Genomic DNA, 22452 nt, shown 5'->3' on the forward strand with positions numbered 1-22452 from the left:
AACAATAAACAGAGCCGGGGAGGGGTACGGCGCCAGCTGACGCCGCAGCTCCCACTATGCACCGCGCCAGCCCCTGCGCTCTCTGACGCAATACGGCGCAGCCAATCAGCCGTGCTCTTCCCTGCACCGCCCCGCCGTGGGGGTATCACGTGACGGGCAGAAGCCAATAAAAGGGCGCCTCTCGGACCGCGTGCTGTGGTTGAGGTATGGGATTGGCTGGTTGGTGCGTTGTGTATCGGCGTGATCGAAAGGCGCGAAATGCGATGGGCGCAACAGGGCGGCTCTGAGGGCGGGTGAGCGGCCCCGGGCTGGGCGGGCTGACGGGCCTCGGCCGCGTCCCGGTGGCTGCGCCATCGGTTCTCCCTGTGGCGATGGGATGGTCGGGGTTGGGCGGCCAGAGTCTGGGTGCTGGGCCGCTTCGCCTCGGCCTGCTGACAGGCCGCGCTGCAGGGCCCGTCCCTGCTCCCCGGCCGCTGCCGCGTGAAGTTGCGCCAGGGGAGGTTGAGGTTGGATCTGGGGAACAATTTCTTCCCCAAAGGGCTGTGGGGCATTGGAACAGGCTGCCCAGGGCAGTGCTGGAGTCACCATCCCTGGAGGGGCTGGACAGACGGACATGAGGTTCTCAGGGACACGGGGCAGTGCCAGGGCTGGGGGAACGGTTGGATTATATGATTTTAAGTGGTTTCTCTTCATGTTGAGGATTTGGGATACTTGTTGTGGGATCTTACCTGTGCTGGGTGATGTATGTGCTTCCCAGGGTCCTCTGTGTAAGGTGTTGTCTGTGTCCTTTACAGCCTTTTCCACCTACCTGGCCCCTTTTTTCACTCTTATGCTTGTGTGAGCCCTTGCTGAATTTCTGCTGACTACTGTTTCTGTAAAAGCTTCCCCTTTCCCCCTTGACTGCAAGAGATTTGACAGGTTTTACCTGTAAACAGAGTAAGAACTCCAGCAGTGCTGTAAAGCCTCACTCAATAAATAGCAGCCAAGTATTTGATACCATTCGGAATGTTATAGAAAAGCCACACAGGAGAAAACATGTGTAAGGGATGAAACAGATCAGAAACAAAGCTGATTGCTTTTCTTTTTCCTGTACAGTATTTTTGGATGTGAAGGATGGACTTGTCCATGATTGGTATTGGAGATGTACAAAATGTGCTTTTGGCGATGCAGAAGAACTTGGAGTGCCCAATATGGTATGTTGGGAGAATAATGTGAGCTCTGTCTTAGTGTAGTTAATGAGTCAGTTGTTTTTCTCTCTTTTTCTTTCTTTTCAAATGCTTTGTCAGTTCTGTGGATTATCAGAAAGCAAAAAGAGTTGTCTTTTAAGGCTAAGCATATTGATATTTTGTAAGGCTCAAGCGAGAAAGTGCAAAACAACCTGTATTTTGCTCTTACATTCTAGTAAATGTTGCTTTTCTATTTCAACCTAAATGTGTCAGTCCTCTACCCAGTTAGGAAAAAAAAAAAAAACTGATTGGATTTTCTTGTTTTCCTTCGGTTTTGTAGCTTGGATGTGGTAAAAGAGCCGGTTTCAACAAAATGCGATCACATATTCTGCAGGTAGGTTTGCAATCTTTTTAACTGTAATGCTTAGTCAATCTATTCTTATTCTCCGTGTGTACCGCTTCAGTGCTAACAATGTATACTGTGTTCTGATAACTTAATGGGTAACTATTTTGGGGGGGGGAAATTAATTCTGAATAAGAAATAACTGCAGTTGTAGGATGTGTCAAAGGAGATGGATTCATCCAGAGTAACACCAGATCAAAAATACAGGCATTCAACTGGATATTGAAGGATTTCTACTAAGTGGTGCATGCTTAGGCTCAGTTTTAAAGAAGTTATAATCCTCTCTTTTGTTACCATTGTGATGATTCTTTTTTCCTAGGTTCTGCATGTTCCAGCTCCTCAGCAAAAAGAAGAAAGGCATGATACAGTGTCCGCTGTGCAAGACTGAAGTCACCAAGAGGTAATGCAGCTTTGCAGGTGGGCTTGAGGGTGAGAAGATTGAACTCGAAGGAAAAGTTAATCATTGTCTTAACAATGTCTTAGAAGAAGACTAAAATGAAAAAGAAAAGGTGGTTATTAAGTAAACTCGGTTTCTAGAGGAGCAACTCTTTAGTGCCTTATCTCAATAGAAACTTTTTCCAAGTGGTCGCAGGTGAAGACACCACCCTTAGCAACTGTTTGTGCGATCGAGTATAGACTGTGTTATTGTTCAGTCGTTACAATTTATTTCTCCATGCTAAACCTACGTGAGGAAAACCACAAAATTTTCACTTTGTGATGGTTTTAATTCTTGTAGAAATGGTTCTTTTGGGGGGTTGTGTTGTTATCCCTTAGCAATAATATCTCATTGTCTCATCTTCCACTTGGAGTTTTACTGCTTTTTTTTGTTCAGTCTAAATTCTAGGACAACTATTAATAGTTGACCCATACATTTGTCTTAAAACAACTCATGTGGTGATGTTATTTCAGAAGTCTGAAAGAAAATTCCAGATTTAAGCAACTAATTGAAGGATTGCTGGAAACTATCCGTGCATTTGAGCTTGACACTGGAGTAAAGTGTAAGTGTTCTGAATGTATATCCACCCCTTTTTTAAAATAAGATTTTGACATTTGTATCATAATTAGTTGCAGAGTATCTCATTTACTGTGCAGTACTCAAAATGGGAAGAATTATCAAAAGTTTTTCTTAGATGCAGAAGCACAAGTTCCTTTAAGTTCCCAAGACTTTCCTGCATTAACCTCTTGAACAGTCTTAGTGGTTTTTACTGTGCGTTTGATGACTCCAACCAATCTTATTTTCAGTTCCTGAAATATGGCTGAAAGTGTAACAAATAATATTTACTAAATGATTGTGTGGCAAAGTCCTGCTCTTGATTATACCCAACCTGCAGCTTTAACTTCTTGAACTTGGTGGCTTGTGGGTTTTCTTTTGGTTTTGTTTTTTTCTTAGCATATTGTGCTATAAAAAACCAGACTTTCCTTCCAATTTATTTTCAGCTTGTTCAGTCATTCTAAAATCACTAGAATTAATCCTGTTCTTGCTAGATTATCCATATAAGCAAAATTGGTTGGGAAAATCAGTTGTCAAGATCAAGATTTCACTTAATACTTGAAGAGTACTTATATAGAATAATCAGACTAATAAATCAATCAGATTTATTTCTTTGATAATTGTACTTTAGCTGTATTCATGCTAGTTACATAGGGTCTAATTTATTAATATTTAATACCTGTTGTCTTGCTCAGTGTAAGAAAATATTTTTGCTTTTTTTTTCCTGTTGACATTTTCCAGTTTTAAACAGTCATCACATTCCTAAAACATCCACAGAAGCCACTGCTGCTGAGCTCCTGTGTAAAGAAAATTCTGTCGTCCAAAGTAAGGGCTTCAGAAACAGGAATAAAAGTGCTAAAGGAAATGAACAAGAAAACCGCACCTTGGTATTTTTTTTTCCCCTAATTTATTTTTGTGGATTGTTTAGTGTTTTGTTTGGAATGTGTATAAATACATATGCATAAATAAATGGAATAAGAGATTTTGGGTTGCTTTCAGGTCACTGTTTGACTTGAATATGATTCCAGACAAGGACATCTAAATGTTTTTTGTCTTCCTCACCTGCTTTAAAAAGTTGTTTGTGTAAAATGACCTGAATTTAAACATTAGAAGCTTTTTTATACTGTTTTTTAATGAGGCTGTCTGACTATTGGTAGGTTTTTTTACTTTTTTAGTGGTAAGACCATGAATATGTCTTAAGAATTCTTAAGACATGACCCAACTTGGGGTGATTGCTGAGTGTGTGAGTTTATTCATGGTACGTTGTTTCTTGTCTCATCTACTGATGCTGAATAGAACATTAAATAGGATAAAACCGTGAATGATTTGAGCTGTTAAATGCATGGTAATTGTTTCTATTCAACCACTGACATCAGTATGTTAAGTTAAATATGTTAGATTCTTGATTTAAATACATAGTTCATCTGTATCAGCCCCCCCTTCTGCAGTTTAAATAATTACTACTTATTTTTTTGAAGTAGCCTGCTGTTATAAATAACTTTCTATTCTTCTGTCAGCAGGAAGCTCATGTGGATGCACCGCTTACAGATACTGGGGTCAAAAGGTCTTCCCTAAGAAACAAAAAGCAGAAATGCGATTCTGAAAAAGGGATTTATATAGAGCTCGGTAAGATCTGGTGTTGAGCTTGTGTCTAATGCTTGCAAAGTAGGAAAAGGTGATGAAGTTCAAAGTCTTTATAAACGGTAATGTCTCCTTAAATGAGATCAAAGGGACAAATGATGGACAGTTCAAAGCTGGTAAATCAAAGGGGTTTTTACATAGTTTATTATGTTGTGGGAAATAACGCTACTGTAGTAAACCTCTAATGCTCAGTGTATGAGATACAAAGAAGATATTTATGGATGTGAAATAAGTTATAGTTGTTACAACTAATGATAACTACTATTTTCTAAACAATATGAAGCTTTGTCATCAGTGCTTGAGGCTCTAGTTGATAACCAGAGATAAGAATGAAATCAAATTGAGAAAAGAATATTTAATTTCTGTCTATCCTTGCTTTTCAGAGCTTCCTTTTTATCTGGTGCTGACTGCTGCTAGAAACAAGATAAATGCTGTGTGTCGTCTATTTTCTCCCCCTTCCTTCTAGGAAGGAATTGCTCCTTTTAACAGATAGTGTTCATTGCCTCTTTTTTTTTCTTATGGCTTCTACTAAGATCAATCAAAGGATCTGAGACATATTTGAATATATTGCTCTGACTGCCAGTTCAAAATTCTAAATACTAGCAGCTGTTTTTCTCTGTATCAATTCAACCACAGTAACAGCTGATTTGTTTTTAGGCTCTGATTCATCTGAAGAGCTTTTTAAACAGGCAAACAATACTGGGTAAGTAAAGGTGATTAAGGAATTCATGTTTTCTAAAGACAATAGTTCTGTTTGTTGTACAATATTCTTTAAAGCTATTTTCTAAATGTTTTGTAGATCTTCAAGAGAAAAGCATGTACTATGTTTTCGAAAGTAAATGTTCAATTCAGGAATGTGGGAGGGGATCTTCTAAAAAAAAAAAAAATGGTCTGAGATTCTGAAGGGATCTAGTTGTAGTCATGCACCCTGACTTCTCCAAAAACTGTTTTGGAAAGCAAAACAGGAAAAATAAGGATCGTTGTCTATTGTGATTTTTCTCTGTAATGAAAGTAGATTTCCTTTCTCAACAGGTTAGAAGACAAAGAAGCGCTTCAGATTTCGTCTCAAGAAAACACCGAAGAACTTAAGAGTGCTGAGAAGGGGAATGAGTATTCTTGCACTACGCAGCCTGAAAAGCTGGGTGCTAAAGAAGTAGTTCTACCCAATGTCAAAGGTGTGTTTATTATTTTGGTGACAAAAATTGTTATGCTTGAAAGACAGACCACAAGTTAACATTTAGATTTCATATGATTAAATATACACTTGGCAGTCTTGTATATTGTAGTTTTGTTGATGCCTCCAGCTAGTGATACTATAATACAAGACTATACCCATAGACTAGATACTTAAAATGTGGATATTCTGTGCGCAGGAAAAGAAAGGGGAGAAAAGGTAACTTGATCAAAGTGCAAAACCTATTCTACGTAAGCCGTATTATTCCTTATAATACGAGTTGAGAGCATTGTCTGGTAATTCATGTAAGAAGCTGCATATAACATGTCATATGTAATTTTATTCTTCTCCCTTTAGAGGGAGATTTGTGCAGTGTAAGATTCTGGTTTGGGGTGAGATAAGAACGGTTCTTTTATAACAAAGTAGCTATTAAGCTTGTCATTGTTCTTGTGCACGTAAAATAGAGCTTAATTTATGATACCTATAAATCTTCAGGTGAAAGTGATTTCTCGAAGGAAGGTTTGAGCAAGAAAAGGACTTGGAGCATCAATGAATATGCCAAACCTGCCCCAGGGGATGTGACTGAATACCAGAGTTCTCCTTTAAATGTTCTTCCCACAGAGCTCACAGAGCAGTGTGACAGTCCCTTAAGGAATGGGGACACGTCTGTCTTTAAGAACACAGAAGAAATGGATGCAGAGCAAACTCCATGCAATAGTAATAGTGAAGAGTTCGACTTAAAAGAGAGCTCAGAGAGCAGGTTGGATAAAAGCAAGGAAATAGATATTGCACAAAGCGTGGAAGCTGTGGAAATGGACGAACCTGAGAATGATTCTCTCAATGAAAAAGAACTTCCTCTGGAGAAGCTGCTTCAGCCAGAGACACTTCACTGCGCTGCCCTGAATCAAGTCTCTAGGAAGAGACTGAAGCGAAGCATTCAGAAAGTCAATGAATGGTTTTCAAAAAGCGAGGAGATTCCGTCTCGCAGTTTTTCCCAGGATGATTCTGCTGGAGCAACTGACGTTTCAGGTGAAGGAGACACATCTTTATCAGATAAAGAATCCTGTGTTTCACAAAAGACTGACCCTATGGTCAATTCCAAGGAAATTCCAGTGGCTGAAGGAAATAAGAGATGGTCAAAAGAAACAGCAGATAGTATCAAAGACAAAATATTTGGGAAAACATACAAGAGAGAGAGGAAGTCAAATCCCCCTATTATCTTTAGAGATGTTTTACCTACTGAAAAAAAGGAAGATGCAGCTGCTGATAAGTCCTGGAATAATTCCAGCAAAGACAGACTAAAACGAAAAAGGAAGACTGTCAGTGTCCTGCGACCTGAGGATTTCATCAAGAAAAAAGATGTAGAGGAGGCAGATGGGTGCCCTCAAACCGTTACCTTGTGCATTGGAGATGCTGAAAAGAAAAGATGTGAGGAAAGCTTTGCTGTTAATGAGAGTCACCTCTCTGAGAATAAAGAGGATAATACAGTGGCAGAAGTTGAGGAAGGAGGAGGATCCATATGGAAAAAAGCTGCTGAAAAGGTGACTGGCAAGCACTGTGACGTGGAGCTAGATTTGAATAACTCTGATCAGAAAAGCACTAAAAAAAATGGTTCTGCAGCAAAAAGAAGCAGGCGTTCTACTAGAACCATGTGTGCCCTACAGTTAGTAGTGGATAGAAACTCTCTGTCCCCTGATGCAGCTGAGCCCCAAATCGATAGTTATCCAAGCAGTGAAGAACCAAGGAAAGCTGATTCGGAGCAAAGACAAGTCAGGCGCAGCAGGCGGATTCAGCTACTTTCTGAAGAAATGACAAAAGAAATGGGAAAAGGAGTAATTAAGGGAGCGAAAAAGTATGAGAGTGACCGCGAAGGATCTTTCTCTGGAGTCCAGAGGAACGTGTTAGTTCACGCTTCTGAATGCAAAGAGCAGCATGAGCCCCGGGGTATGGTGAGTGACCAGCCACTCGCTGATCTGAAGGATGGGGATCTGGAAGCAAATGAAATGCAGATCAGTCTAAAGAATTCATTGGATGCTGCAGAAACTGGAGAAATTCTCCTCAATCCTACATCTTGTTGTCAGCACTCAAATTGTAGTTCCTTCGCACCCAATACGGATTCTCAAGAAAGTGAAATACAAGGAAGCCCTTTGCTCCTAGAGCCGCCTTCAACAACTTCCCACCTGACTGAAGAGATGTCTGAATCTCTTACTGCTTTTCCCCGGGATAGCAGACACGATACGCTAAAAGTTCCAGGAGACTTAAAAACTGAAAAGTTGCCAGTGGCTAAAAATGGTTTGGAAGTGACCGAGGAAGTTGAAGATAGCGAGTTAGACACACAGTATCTGCGAAATATGTTTAGGCATTCAAAACGCCTGTCATTTAGCCTTTATCCTACTCCTATGAAGGCACATGCGGTAGGAGATGCTGCTTCTGAAACTCTAAAGAGATCATGTGCTGATCAGGGAGAAAATAAGCGTAGCAAATATTTAAAACCAGAAAGCCTGCAAGAAGAGAAAACTGCTGAGAGCTTGAGTAGGGTTTGTGGGAAAGAGCCACTTAAAGCCAATGAATCTTGTGTTAGTCCTGTGACTTGCTTTGTTGATGACGCTGAATGTGCACAGGCAGAGGATCATCAAGAAGATGTTTCACAGGCAGAGGATCATCAGGAAGGTGTTTCACAGGTTGCAAATCAAGGGAATCCGACACCGATCGGAATGGGTACCGCTAGGACTGAAGGCAAAAACAGATTGCAGAAAGGAGAGCAGGAAAATGAAAAGACTTTGTCAACTGGCATAGGGATAGAAAGTGAGTTGAGACAGAATCCAGTCAAAAGTAAGAGAAGCCAAAGCGATCAGGGTAATACAGAAGAGCAAGTTTTCAAAAGAGCTGATTTAAACACAGTCGATGAAATGTGCATCAGTTCAGAAAGCGATCAAGCAGGAAAGGCTGAAGGTGTTGATGGCAAAGCACCGCTACTACATTTTCAGTACAAATCAATGATTTGTCCTGTAACGTGTCAGCAAAGACCTGCTGAGTTCAGCTGTGAAGGCACTCGGAAAAAAAGTAGCAAAAGAGAAAGAAAACAGGTAAAGGGGAATGAAGAAGCAGCAACTCAAACTGCTGGCACAGGGATGGCTGAGGGTTTAGTTACACAGGCTCTAGAAGAGCCTTTTAAAGGGAATAGTGATTTTACAGGTTCATCTGAGACCCCTGATGGCTTATTGTGCTCTGACGGTGATATTGAGGAGAACACCAGCTTTTCTGAAAGTGATATGAGAGAGAGATCTGCTGTGTTTATGAAAAGTAGTAACAATGCCCTGGTAAAAGAACGACACAATCGAAACGTTAGTTCTAAGCCCAGAGCTCGAGGTATTCCAAGATCTCGAAGAAGAGTGCGGAAACTGCAATCTTCAGATGAAGAATCTAGCGAGGATGAAGATTTGCCGTGTTTTCAGATGTTAATAAATGGCAAGTCAGCAAGCACACCTTTGCAGACCAATAAACAAGTGCCACCTGTGGTAGAGTCTTCAGTAAGTCCCGTCATGTTGCCTCCCCGTGGAAGTAACGATGACAATAATGCGCAGAAAATGCTCGGAGCTGCCCCAAGTAGTGGATGTGTTTCGCCAAGCCAGGAATCTGAATGCTCCGTCAACTTATTTTCCTCCCAGTCCAACGTGTCTGAAGAATCAGTTGATGGAGCACAAGAGCTGAAGAATCCGTCAGTACAAGTTCATCCATCCAAACAAGTGAGCACAGTGAATGAGGGTAAAGAAGCTTCTCCAAGTTGTAATAAAGGGCTGAAGAGAAGCAAAACTAACTCTAAAGACAAATGCCAGGAAGACCAAAACATGGGAGCAAACCCAGGTACAAACTCAGATTTTTTTTTTTTAATCTCTGCGACTGCATTTGTCATGTCATTGCACTGAGGTTTTTGGTGTTTGCATGGGAACTCTATTCTGTATTTACGTGGTGCTCACTCTTTGGAATGAATGTATCAGCCCTAAACAGTCAAACAAAAAACCTCAGTGGTTTATTTCCTGAAAAGTTCTCCCAGTATTTTTTGTTCAGAGCAAAAATGAATAGACTGGGCACTAGAGGCCAACCTGAGTCTGCCTGGGAGTTAATTTTGAGGTGAAATTCTGCCTTCCTGCAATGTGATACTTGCATGTGTCAGCAAAAATTCATAAAGCCCACCTAAGCTGTTTCCCCAGATGAAAATGTTCATTGAAATTGGCTGTAGAATTCTGTAGCGCTTATTTTGATGTTCTTATGGCTTTCATAAATATTTAGTCCTCCTTCATCAGTATTGAAACTCTTGGAGTTCTCTTTGCCACGTGTGACACGGTATTCTTCAAAATGTTCACTTAAACTACATTTGTGCTTCTAATTTCAGTGTTTTCAAAACTTGCCCCTTTATAGTTAATGGTTGGCTAAAAGGTCCATGTGGTAAGAGGTTATGGAAAAAGTTTGGGTTGGTTTTTTTTCTTTAACTAATTCAGATTTTCTTCTTCCTTCTTCAGGTGAAGCATCTGAATCTGATAGTGAGACAAGTAACGTAGAAGATTCATGTGACCCGTTCTCTCAGGGTGAAATCCTTACTACACAGGTGAGTTTACGCACTGAATTCTAGTTTGTGTTCTAAGATATAAAGAAGTACCCGAAAGCTGTGAAGTCAGTGTCATGGCAAACTGCTTTAGTGAAATTTGTTGTCGCTGGATGATTTCCAAGAGCATAATTAATACAGAATTGTTGAACTGCTTCTCTGCCATTATTTGTCCAACTTTGCCTTCCATGGTAACGTTACATTCTAATGGCCATAACTCATTATGTGGGATTGATTACAGTGCTTAATTATGGGAGATGGTAGTTAATGAATCACCACACCTGACCAGTGCTGGAAACCTCAGCTTCCTGTAATTAAAACCTTCATTGATAGGAATTTATAATGACTGGTGATAAGGGTTGGATTTGCTGTAGTATGATTTCTAGAAAATGGAGACTTGGCCTGCAAAGGGTAAAGATTAAATCAAATAATTCCATGTTAGACTATTATAGATAGAAGACCCAAGAGGTGCAGTGGTTTTCTGTGTGTCCTCTGTAACTTGAAGTCAGGTTTTACACCAAATCTCTCTTCAGGATTAACAGCCCCATGGGTTTTAATGTATATCAAAGAAGACTGAATTTCATTTTTGGACTTTGAGTGGTTCTTCTATCAACTGCACCTATGCAAAATGTGTTTAACTGGCAGGACATTTGCTCCCTGATGTAGCTTCATTGATAGAGTTTCTCAGACGTGCCTGGGCTGAGTGTAATAGCGCAGTACGGATTGGTGGGGAGTTTTTTGGTTTGTTTTTTTGGTTGAGGTTTTTTTTTTTCACTGATTCAGTAACAAAGAAATTCCACATGGTGCCAGTGCTAGAGCTACAAATGTTGCATTCAGTGCTGCGCAAAGTGCTTAGTCCTGTACAGTGAAGATTTTAGGTTTTTAAAAGGATCCTTTAAAGTCCTGGGCTCATCTTACAGGACGTATATATGGCATGTTTTTAATAGGGGCTATTGTAATTTTGGGGAGAGTGAGGAAGAGTAGAATGAAATATTTTATTCCTTTTAACTAGTCTTCGGGGCTTTCAGTAATGGTGGAAAGTACGAAGGCTCAATACTTGATGTCCATAATTAAATTTTAAATTAAGTGGGTAATGCAAACTAATGCGGTTGGGGCAGAATGACTTAAAGACATCTGTGCAGGAGTTCTTTTTTTTCCTGACTGATTAAATTTTAGTGAGCTGTCTAAACTGAAATAATTTGAACAGCAAAAGGACTGTGTGGTTGTGGTTTTGGTTTGGTTTTTTTCTTTTTTTGCTTTTGACATAGCCTGTGCATTATTTGTTAAAGCACTACACTCACCTTTTGAATACGTGCTAAAAACTGATTTGCTGTTTCTAATTTTCAAGTATTATTCAAATAAATTAACCTTGCTGTTTAAAGCTGAGCTTACTAACGTTGGCACAATTGTGTATCCTCTGCAGCAGAAGAATATTATGCAAAATAACCTAAAAAAACTTCAGCAAGAAATGGCTGAACTCGAAGCAGTGCTAGAGCAGCACGGAAGTCAGGACTGTGAATTTTTACCTGTCCATAGAAACCTGCCACGTTCCAGTAGTGAAGGAACACTTGGAATGGAACAAATGAGACAAGAAAGAGGTAAATAGCAATGAAAACCTTTCCCAGCTTTTTAAAAAATGGTTGTGTGGCTATTGCTAGTTCTTTTTTCCCCTCTACCACAAATTACAGTGTTAATTTAAAATTGAGACGTTAGCAGAATTTCTTCTCTCAGAATTTCTCTCTTCAGTGAGACACACATGTTTTATTCCTAACTTGATATGTATTTGACTAAAAGTTTCACAGGTATTCTAGTGGCTCTGCTATGGATCAGAAAATAGTAACAATAGAGGCAAAGGTAAAGTAATAAATAAGGAGAGGAAGTGACTGCAGTATTTAAACTTAGCAGGTACAGCATCAGCGTTAGACCCTGACTACAAAAAGGATTAAATTGATTCAAGGAGTAATTTCTTTTCTTTCAGAAAATGCAGCTGAGCAGAATTGTGGGACCAGGCTAAACAGTGCATCTGTCTTACCAAATATCTCTGGAAATGGGACCAGGAGTCCAAGTAAATCTTCCTCCTCTGTGAGGCTTCTTAACCCTCAAACTGCAGAAGCAACCACTAGTTCTGTTGCAGCTCCAAATGCTGATAAAAGCTGGACTCAAGAACGTAAATCGAGAAGTTCATGTTTTCCAACATCTATTCTGCACAACGCAGCTGGGAAAGAAAGTGCAACGAGTCCCGTTGTGACCAACAGGAAAGAAATGTCAATTGTGGCATCGGGTCTGACTCAAAGCGAACATGTAAGTATAGTTCAGAAGTTTTAAAGATCACTCGTTAATTGTTCCTGATTACCATTATAATCATCAACACAGAGAACTAATATAGTGGAAACTAATCTGACAGGAATCGCAGATCTGTAATATAGCAACTTCAGTCAAACTCTTGCACTCCTAAAAACACGAAGAATTGCTGCCTGTAAATGGCATTGTTAAGCTTTTGGTGAAGTTTGAACTTTTAAAATGACTCTGTACTGTCTAGTGGAAAACCACGTTATTCCAAAGCAAGAGGGTTTCATTTCTAGAAAGCCCCGGAGCTTGAAGGGGAAGGGGCTGGTTGGTTGGTTCCCTTAATGTTCTCAAATGCTGCTGCTTTACCCGAATTCTGATCAATAGTGAAGATTTCTGTAGTTAATCAGTTCTGAATTGCTGATAAACCTGTTTCTACAATGCATTTCCAGGAGGATATGACTTTTGGTTTATAAACTACGGTCCGAAAGCTCTTCACTTTAGCCTGTTGAATGGTACCAAAATTATTGACTTTTAAGGAAATGCATATGCTGTGTGCCAACACAAAATCATTATTTTAACTATGTTACTACATTATACTCCTATGAACTGAAGTTGTTGGTTGTTGTTTTTCTAGCTATTAATTTTCTTAACTGCTTTTCAGGTGGTCGTCCAGAAGTTTGCGAGAAAAACTCGGAGCACTTTATCTAATCACTTCACTGAAGGAACAACCCATGTCATAATGAAAACAGGTTTGTTGGAAGCCATATGAACAAATCCGGTATTTACACACCATGTGGAATTTTAACTCTAGGCAAACAAACAGGCAGACAGTTCAGCAGTAAATTTGAATAAGTATTCTTTTCTTCTCTCTTTTTTTGTTTAAACTTGGCAATCTTTCTTATTCTGTTTCACAGAATCAGAGTGAGAGGATGTTTTGTTTCCTTGTGTGATTTGAAGTTAATGTGTTGGGGTTTTTTTCTTTGTATTTAATGGATGAAACATTCAAAACTGAAAGATCTTATTCTTGTTTGCTCTGCAGACAAGGAGCTGGTGTGTGAACGGACGCTCAAGTACTTTCTGGGTATCGCAGGAAGGAAATGGGTCATTAGTTATCAGTGTAAGTATAACTTGTTTTGGAGCTACATAGTCTCTGCCCTTCTACTGCCAATGTACTCTTCACTTGTTCCTGTAAAAAAAAGCTGCTTGCTTTTCCGAATATTTGTCCTGCTTTCAAATAACAGCTCTGGTTTGCTGCCCACTGACAAATACTTTTCCTCGCTCTTAATTTAAATCTTTGAGATGTATGGCATCAGTTAGTGCAAAATTAATCTTGTTTATGAGAGGTAAAAAAAATCATTAAGTTCTATCAGGCATCATAACGTATTCAGTTTCCCTTAGTACAAATACTTTTAATTTAATATAGCAATGAAGTCAGACTATTGGCAGTGGAAGAGCAATTTTGCTGGATAAAATGACTTGTCCTGTTCTGATCTTTTTATTTAGGGGTCATTCAGTCTTTTAAAGAAGGAAGGATACTGGATGAGGTAGGTCTCTTAAGAGTGAAATGTCAAATGTGTAATCAATGCTGTTACATTAATAGACCTATCAGTAGCCTCAGATATGGTCTAAACATTTAGTGTATATATAATGGCTTATTTGATACGTGGAACAGCTGTTAACAGTCATACATTCTCACGTTGCTTTAAGCAAAGAGCCTCCAATTATAATGAAAACCAACTTTTTTTTCAAGTAAACTGAAAATATGCAGCTGTTTTTCATACTTTTGTAGCAGGTCAAACTGCATTAGAAGTTTCAGAGAAGTTGCAAGAAAGTCTTGGAGGAATGGGAGTTTGAGTCAGATGTAGACTTGAAATTATCAAATGCAGCACTGTATTTTAAGGCATATATAATTGTATAGTTTAATAACAAATAAAGTAGATGTTGAAGATCTAGAGGTTATGTACTGATAATTAATTTATATCAAATGAGACTTTACTGATAAGTTAATTATAGTCTTGGAGTGTGCCCCTTTTATACAGTTTACTAAACTACGTTTCGGCTCTAATTTGTATCTTTAAAAACTGTCTACTGCTGCAGGGGTTTCATTGCCGCTATCAGTCATTTTTTTTTAAAAGCCTTTTAATTAACTTTCTGCACACACTTAATTGTAAGGTTTCCAGTTCTGAAATCCGACAACTTCTTCCTGTTCTGATGCAGAGCTCCGACCAGGAAAACCTTCTCAGTCTCTAACTTCTGCCTGCTTGTTTATGGTGTGTTCCAGGAGAACTTTGAAGTTCGAGGAGACGTAATCAACGGGAGAAACCACCAAGGTCCTAGGAGGGCTAGACAGGCTCTGACTGACAAGGTACAAGCACTTCAGGGGTAAAAATCCTGTCCTGCTGTGACTGTTTCACATGTGGCTACGCTGGCTGAATATCTGCAAGTTCTTCCAATTTCTCTGCTCTTCTCTATACACAGAGTTGTACAAATTAAGCCTTTTTATATGTGAAAGGTGAGAGCAGATATGCCCAAGTGACTCACTATCCATGCTATGACTATCACATATAACAGCTTTATAATACACATGTAAATTATTTTTTATACTGACTTGACTTACTGGAACTCATATAATAATTGGTACAGGGCACTCTGACATTTAAAAGCGGTTTGCTTACTTCAATACATAATGAACAGACATTTAAAACCAAAGACAGAACCCAAGTACTGACACAAAGCATAGCCGTGGAATATTAAAATACAGCTAGATACATAATTAGGAATATCTTTTTCACTCGGTTCATATAATTAAAATCTATATATCCTGCGTAATTTTAAAAAAATGAATTTGAGGCTGATTTTAACAAGATCAAATAAACACAAACCAAGTGAATGCTGTCATTTTATGACATTGGTATAGGATAGCACAGGGTTGGGGTTTTTTGCTGATATTCTTTTGTTTTGTAGGTTACAAAAAGCATCAGAAATACTTTGTGAAACAGCGATAGCTTGATAACCAGTCCTAGAAGTGTGATGAAACCCACATATTAAATCTTGTCCTTTAAAGATACCATCTGTACTCTGTTAACATGCTCCTTGTTTTTCAGATCTTTAAAGACTTTGAGATCTGTTGCTATGGACCTTTCACTGATATGGCTACAGGTGTGTCACTTTAGTGCAATTAAATGAGCTCTCAGCATAAAAAATATTTGAAAGAGGGTTGTGAGCATTCACCAGTTTTACATTTGACCTCATCTTGGATACCCTTGTGCCTCTTACTCTGAAGTTTATCTCTGATTCTCTAGCAAGGAAGAAAAAGCATCGATATCATCCTGTCTGGTAGTCACTTTAGATGTGATTGAACAGTTATATTTGTGCATTTTTTTTCTTCTGCCTTAGTAAACTGCTCCTAAGTATCGTTCTTCAAGCAGCTGACATATCCTCTAGCAGCAGATGTTAAAAGTCAAACACACAACAAAGCCAGAAGCTTGTATACAAAGAAAAAGCTGGGCAGGATAGCTTGTTTTTCTTAGTTTAAAATTGAATAAAGCACAGCAGATGTTTCGAAAACTTAAGCTAGAATTTTTCTACTTAAAACATTTGTACCTCTCTTCCCATTTTTGTGGCTTATTCAGCAGGTGCTTTCTGATTTGTCCAATATAACTTTATTTTTGACTGGGTGAAGTATCCTCACACCTCTTGACATTTACAATAATTACTACAGACGGTGCAGTGCTCTCACCTACTGCAGTGATCATCAATTATGGCTCTTATACTCGAGAGACTTCTTCACTATCAATTCAACAAATTGGTAGAAATTAAATACTTTGGCTACTTTTGTTAATGAGAGATAATCACAGTTCTGACTTCTGATTTTTAGCTTCATGTCTTACATCCTTATGATAAGAGGAAATAAATTGTTAGCGACTTTCTCTTTTAAGTTTTGGGCATGTGCTATTTTGCTTTTTCAGAGTTTTTTTGTTTTATTTAGTCCAGGAAGAGAGTGAGTTGGTGTTCCTCAGGACTTATTCTCTACCAAGGTTTACTTTTATTTGAAACTATGATAGTTTATGTCATAGAATGAACACATGAGGCCTTAGGGAATAGTGTCGGTGATACCAAACATTGAAGTTTTTTATCTGTTTATCTGATTTCTTCAGAACATCTTGAATGGATGGTGGAACTTTGTGGTGCCTCTGTGGTGAAGCAGCCTCATCTGTTCACACGCACAAGAGTAAGTGTGAATGAACGTTACACTTCACGTACTGGAGGGGCTATAGTTACAAAAAACATGTGGTGGAAGATTATGTGCAAAAAGCCTTTAGTGCCTTAACTTAGTCACAGCAATCCTGGAAAGAAATCACAGAAAAATCTCAGGAATTAATGTCTTGCTCTCTCTACAACCACTTTTTACAGTCCTGTCTGAAGTGATGCGCTGAAGCAGAGTTAGCCCAGTTATCGCGCTCTGCAGATGGGTATGAGAGGGATTTAATGACAGATAACTAGCATTTTTATTTTCTTATCTTGAAATCCTAGAATTCTACTGCTGTCGTGGTTGTGCAGCCAGATGCTTGGATGGAAGACACGGATTATGGAGGTAAAATGACACTGTCATGGAGTGTCTTTATCACATCAGGCCTTTTAATAGTTAAATATCAGAGAGGTGTGTAGAGGAACTGAAATAAAATCCTACTGCATCTGGAGATGGAGGTTTGTCTTGGAAGAAAAATTTGTATTATCTCCAGAATCAGCAATAAAGTCTGGCAGGCAAACTCTATTCTTGGCTCAGTTGTCCTGGATACCATCAGAAACTTTTCTGACTGGAGATAATTTCTAAAAAGTGGGGAATTGTGCCCTTGGAGGATGAGGAAGATCTAGGAGAAAGCCTCAGAGGGGACAAGATTGGTCTAGAAAGAATATTTAGTGACAAAGCGTTAACTGATACAGCTTTGCCTTTTTTCTTTTTCCTTCTTTAATCAAAATGCTCCAGAGAAACCATGAGACTTTGCAAGTATTCCAGACTGACTTACTTTTGAATGAGATAGTGGGAGTTACGGAATGAATGGGAGCTAGTTAGGCTACAGTGGAGTTCAACAAAGAAGCGGAGCAGGAAGATGATGTAAAAACAACAGCTGTTTCCATGGCACTGGGAAAACAAGAAAATATAAAGATCCTGAAATGGTGAAGAACAGTCTGGGAGCACTTCAGTAATTTTCTGTTGCTTCTCTCTTAATGAGACTCATTGCTTGTCACGGACTCGGCGTGCCTGAGCAGGCAGAAACGGAGGCTCTGCCACCGAGGTCCTAAATTAAAACATAACAAGGACTGTGCTCTTTGCTTTGCGTGTTTATTTTATGGTGTTCACAACTTGCCGCCAAACAGCTCTTCTTTTTGCAGCAGCGATATTACCCGCGTTGTTAAAAAGAGTAGTAGTGCCACATCGCTGGTTTTAGACTCTTGTTTTTTATCAGGGCCTTTAAAATGTCAAAGAAAAAGCAAATAGCTTCATCGGAAAGATATTGGTGAGCTCACCTTAAGCTTGCTTTAACTCATTGATAACAGTTTGATGGTTTGTGTCTTTGTCTTACAGTGATCCAGCAAAAAACCAACGTTGCCATGGTGACTCGAGAGTGGGTATTAGACAGCGTTGCGTGCTACAAGTGCCAGGAGTTGGATACTTACCTGGTGTCGCAAGGATGATACACAGTTCTCTTGCCATTGCTCACGAGTTCTCATCAGTGCTGATAGTTTGGTAATTACTTTAAGGACTGAGAATTTTTAAGTCACGCAGAGATTATGTGCATGTTCTTGTTCAGAGTAAAATAACTACATTTTATTAGCAATAAAGTTACTTAACATTACCATATAAAGATGGCATTACCCGCTGTTCTTTAAAGATTGACACTTCTCATTTCAAAATAGTCCTTTAAATTAACGTAAAACGAATTTTTAAAGTTAGAAAATGTAGAACATGGCTTCCTCAGAGAAATGGTGATGTGTTATTTACCACTGCAGCCAGTTCCTGTTTATATATTTGAGGACATTTTGGAGACAGTCATTTAAAAGAGTAATATTGGGCTCAGGGCTTGTATTTAAAACATACATACTCTCCTGAGTAACCTTCATATTTTCATTTTGCATAAATATATACTGTGAATAAGGGTGTATACCAATACAATGCAATATTATTTTGTGATTACTAATGTATCAGCCTGGTTAATTTAGGCCGTGGATTATATGAACTGCTCTCCTCTTGTATATAAAAATGCCAACTTGCCTTAACCAGGAAAAACACAGCCTCTAAAAGCCAACACTTGATTCTCAACATAAACCAATCCTTAAAACCACAAGCTGGTACCAGTGCTGTGTCAGTCTTATTTCTGAGAAGTGCATGTGGCACCTATGAAGAGAGAATAAACAGATGCACTTTAGTGTCCCAGTGACCTATAAAAAGCTCTATAGGGTTCTGCTATAATAGTCCCTGCCTGCAAAATGAGACTGCAAAGAAATTGCTTTTTATGGAAGAAAATATGTTCTCTGTTTCTGTTGCCAAGCAATTCAACTTCATAAATAATTTTGTACTTTCAGAGCAGAAAAAGGACCTGTTTTCATGAAGTTGCTGTTTTAAAAACAACAAAAAAAAATTAGCTTGGAGAATTGTTCAGTGCTCAGATGCTGCTAGGTTATCTTGGAAAGTTATAGAACGTATGTTTATAAATATTGGAATGCTCAAAGGAAATAAAATTATTTTGGCAAGTATTTTACTTGATTGTTTAGCTCTTTTTATGCGTATCAGTCACTCAGTGTCTGCACTGAGCCTTATATGAAAAAATATCTCAAGTCCAGCCTCCTGGAATGGGGGAGAGACTTCCTGAAGGAGGTCAAAAATGTAAATTGCAATTTCAGAGCTGGAGTCAGAATTGTAATTTCTATCAAGCTGAGAAGCAAATGTGTTATCAAGTGTCCTGCAGTTGGCGAGCGGAGGCCAACGTCGCCTAACTGGGCGTTGCTGCGGGTGCTGTAAGTGCTGGAGGCATTTGCTGGGTTGACACACATTCCTGTTTTCTTCTGTGTGACAATATTTCATAACTATTGAGGCTGTTCGACACAGCCTCACCTTCAGACTGAGCTCCTCTTATCTCTAGAGCCCACACTGGTTGTTTTGTGTTGTTTGGGGTTTTTTTTTCTGTAATCTACATTTCAAAAGGCAGCTGTGGTGGATGACTAAATGCTGCCTGTTAGATGTGAGAAGAAGGCCAAGCAAGACTGTTTTGCATCTGCCATTGTGAAATTGTCCCTCAGATCTTGACAGAAAGGTCAGTTCTTTCTAGCAGGTAAGGTACTGGCTCCAGGTAGATAGTTGTCTGGAGGAATGACACCTGTGACTTGTCCTTTTTTTTCCTTGGAGGTGATTAGATTAGATCTGGAAACTCTGTTTCTAGTACAGTAAGTATCATCTGCGAACTTTTGTAGTAGTCTGGATCTCGTTTAAGATTGGAATGAGGTGAAATGGTTTGAATAAATATATAGCTCGATAAAGGAAGGATATGCTTCCAGAGAAGCAGACAGTTTAAGGGGAGTAGATGTGGAATTCATATTAATTTCTCTAGTCTGACTTCCAGCTTCAGTAATAAAGCCATGGCACTTGGAGGTTCACAGCTGCTGTATGGGTTGGAAATGCCATTTTATCCACGAGGATCAAGCTGCATTTCCTCCCTGTTCACTCCTGGGCAAGAGCAGCTTTCTTTTTGAACTTTGCAGGGTAGGAAGCCTCTGAGGTGAATGCATTTTTGAGATGTGGCTAAGCCATGCTGTGCCTTTTACAGTAATTACCTGAGGATAACGAGTAGCAGAATCGAACATTAAGAACTAGACACGTAGTTAAAGGGGCTGCATGCAACCTGTCCTAATAAGCAGCGTGTGCCTTTTGCACTATTCACTGGGGTGAGGGAAGAAACAAAGGAAAGGCTGGTGCTTGCTGGAGGTTTGCCTGAGGCTTTGCCATCAGGTAAGTCCTGTATTTGTGATTAAAACTGCTCTGCTTTTGTCACCTAACAGGAGCTTTTCTCCATGCAGCTGCATCAGGGTCAACTTCCAAGAAACCTGAGCTCTGCTGTTGGGTGTCCCAGCCGCACGAGGAATCTGTTGGATGCAGCTTTGACCTGGTTTTTGTGGTCAGGACTTTGTTGACATCGCGTTCAGGCCGCGCTTTCTCTGAATTGGTAGGAACTGGTGCGTCAGAGTAATAATTTACAGTATGGAAGTTTTCAAACCTACGTGAGGGGTTGGGGCAATTGAACTATTTCCTTCCCTGTTTCTCTAGGCTATTAAATGCTAAGTAATTCCTAATGCAAAGGATTGGAATTTATTATTTTGGGGGAACAAAGTACAATCTGTGCTAACGAGAGCAAACCTTGCACTGGGGCAGTCACAGGCTGGCTTGTCTCGCAGCCGCTGTACCAGCATCGCTGCAGCCTGTCCCTTTTTCCCCGTAAGATGTTGTTGAGAATCCTTAGCATCTGATTCCAGCTCGTACATTTTGCCTGTTGCCTGGCTATGCCGTGCGCAGTCTGTTCTTTACCTCACCGAGCTTTCAGCCATGCAGAGCAGGAATCAGAGTTTAGCACCAGGTTCATCAAAAACGTTGAGCCTGGATCTTGTCTGCTGTGGTGCCTGAAATCAGGCACAGCCCAAAGCCTCAGGCCCTGCAGGGGTGTCCTGGGGCTGCTTCTGCCTTTTTCTCCAGCAAAACGACTTGAAGTATTTCTGTGAAGCTGCCTTAGCTCACCAGAGAAACTGTTAACAAGCCATGGGGGGGCAGAAGCTGTCCAGGGCTTATTTTCTAACATATGGGGACGGATTCCTGGTTAAAATTCATGTATGTTAATTAGGCATAGCTTTGTCTTGCGTCCTTATCAGCCATGCTGATGTGGAGGCCAGCAGAGAATAAGCAGCCTGTTCCCAATTCAGCCTGTCCTTTACATTTTGCTGCTAGGCAGCATGGAGTTATGCATTGGCAGAGCCCACTCAGGTTACACTGGTGGTGTTGGGATAAATGTGTAATTGCTGTTTGCTTCATAGCTATTGTGGAGGTTGCAGACCAAAGCAACGGGGAGAGGTTTGTGGACTGCAGGGGGTAATTAAGCATCAAAGTAAAAATATTACTCAATAGTTAAAAGCCCTTTGCATCTGGCAATGTTGAATTTTGACACAGGATTTTGCTGCTTCTCAAAGGGAGTTTTTGGTCTTTAAGAGAACTAAACAGCAGACGTTCTCCTGGAACATGGTGCAGCACATCTCTATCTAAAATGTTTGCAGTGCCTCTGTGTTTCTCCTTTCTATACCAGCCCTTTCCTGCATAAGGGGGTGAGACTGACCCATATTGTCACTCTTTTCCCTCTTTGTCCCTGCTCCTTGCTCAGAACTCTTTAACATGCAAAAATCTGAGTCCACCACAGCTGCTGATATTGGAAACACCTGCATGGCGTGTGTGTGGAAGACTGATATGCTGGAAGAATCCAAGTGCTAGAAATTCCAGCTGGGTCTGTTTAGCCTGGAGAAGGCTGAAGCAGGAGGGGGTCGGGGTATAATTAAGAATCCCCTTTAATACAGCTGCGAAATGATGGCAGTTTTTACTCCAACCTGAACACGCAGGATGGTGCCAGCACACGGCTTTTTCCACCTCCGCATGCTGAGTTGTGGACTCCTCGGGAGACGAGGTGACTTTTCTGTGGGTGCCTTAAGTGTGAAATAGCATTCTTTGGAGTTCTGTGAAGTTGTATTTTGGTACCTGACCTTCTAATAGTGCTGACGAGCGGCAATGACTACATGTGTAGCTTTTTGTTGAAGTAGTTTACTCTTCCAAATCCTCCCTCTGCATTTGGATCCATATACAAAGAGTTATTTCCTTGCAGATCTGAAGCCATTTGTAAGAGAGCAGCTTATTCATGGATGCAATTAGACCACTTGTCTGACTCATTACTAGAGTTAATGGTAAATCAAAGAAATATTCAGTGTGTTCCTATAATTATTCTTGGTCATTTGCTGGATTGTTTTCATCTTGGGTCTGGTGTCGGTTTGATTTTGCTGATATTATGAATAAAAACCTTGTGCACGGTCTAGAATGATCCATCTTGGTAGAAAATGCCCATGAATTCACCTGGTTCACAGGACAGATGATGTGAACTG

At 39.9% G+C, this 22452-nt stretch overlaps 1 protein-coding gene across 1 annotated transcript; it reads left to right on the top strand.

Annotated features, from left to right (window-relative positions):
• Nucleotides 1-1113: 1113 nt before the first annotated feature.
• BRCA1 (BRCA1 DNA repair associated) lies at nucleotides 1114-18175 on the top strand. Its single transcript, XM_065651375.1, has 20 exons — nucleotides 1114-1193; nucleotides 1507-1560; nucleotides 1889-1969; nucleotides 2479-2567; nucleotides 3302-3447; nucleotides 4081-4186; nucleotides 4859-4904; nucleotides 5234-5376; nucleotides 5871-9239; nucleotides 9896-9981; nucleotides 11402-11576; nucleotides 11957-12279; nucleotides 12929-13016; nucleotides 13307-13384; nucleotides 13771-13811; nucleotides 14549-14632; nucleotides 15372-15426; nucleotides 16425-16498; nucleotides 16801-16861; nucleotides 17855-18175. The coding sequence occupies exons 1-20, from the start codon at nucleotides 1114-1116 to the stop codon at nucleotides 17962-17964; spliced, it is 5289 nt and encodes a 1762-aa protein (XP_065507447.1). The 3' UTR covers nucleotides 17965-18175.
• Nucleotides 18176-22452: the final 4277 nt, after the last annotated feature.

This window comes from Caloenas nicobarica, chromosome 24 (genome assembly GCF_036013445.1).
Source record: "Caloenas nicobarica isolate bCalNic1 chromosome 24, bCalNic1.hap1, whole genome shotgun sequence".
NCBI lineage: Eukaryota > Metazoa > Chordata > Aves > Columbiformes > Columbidae > Caloenas > Caloenas nicobarica.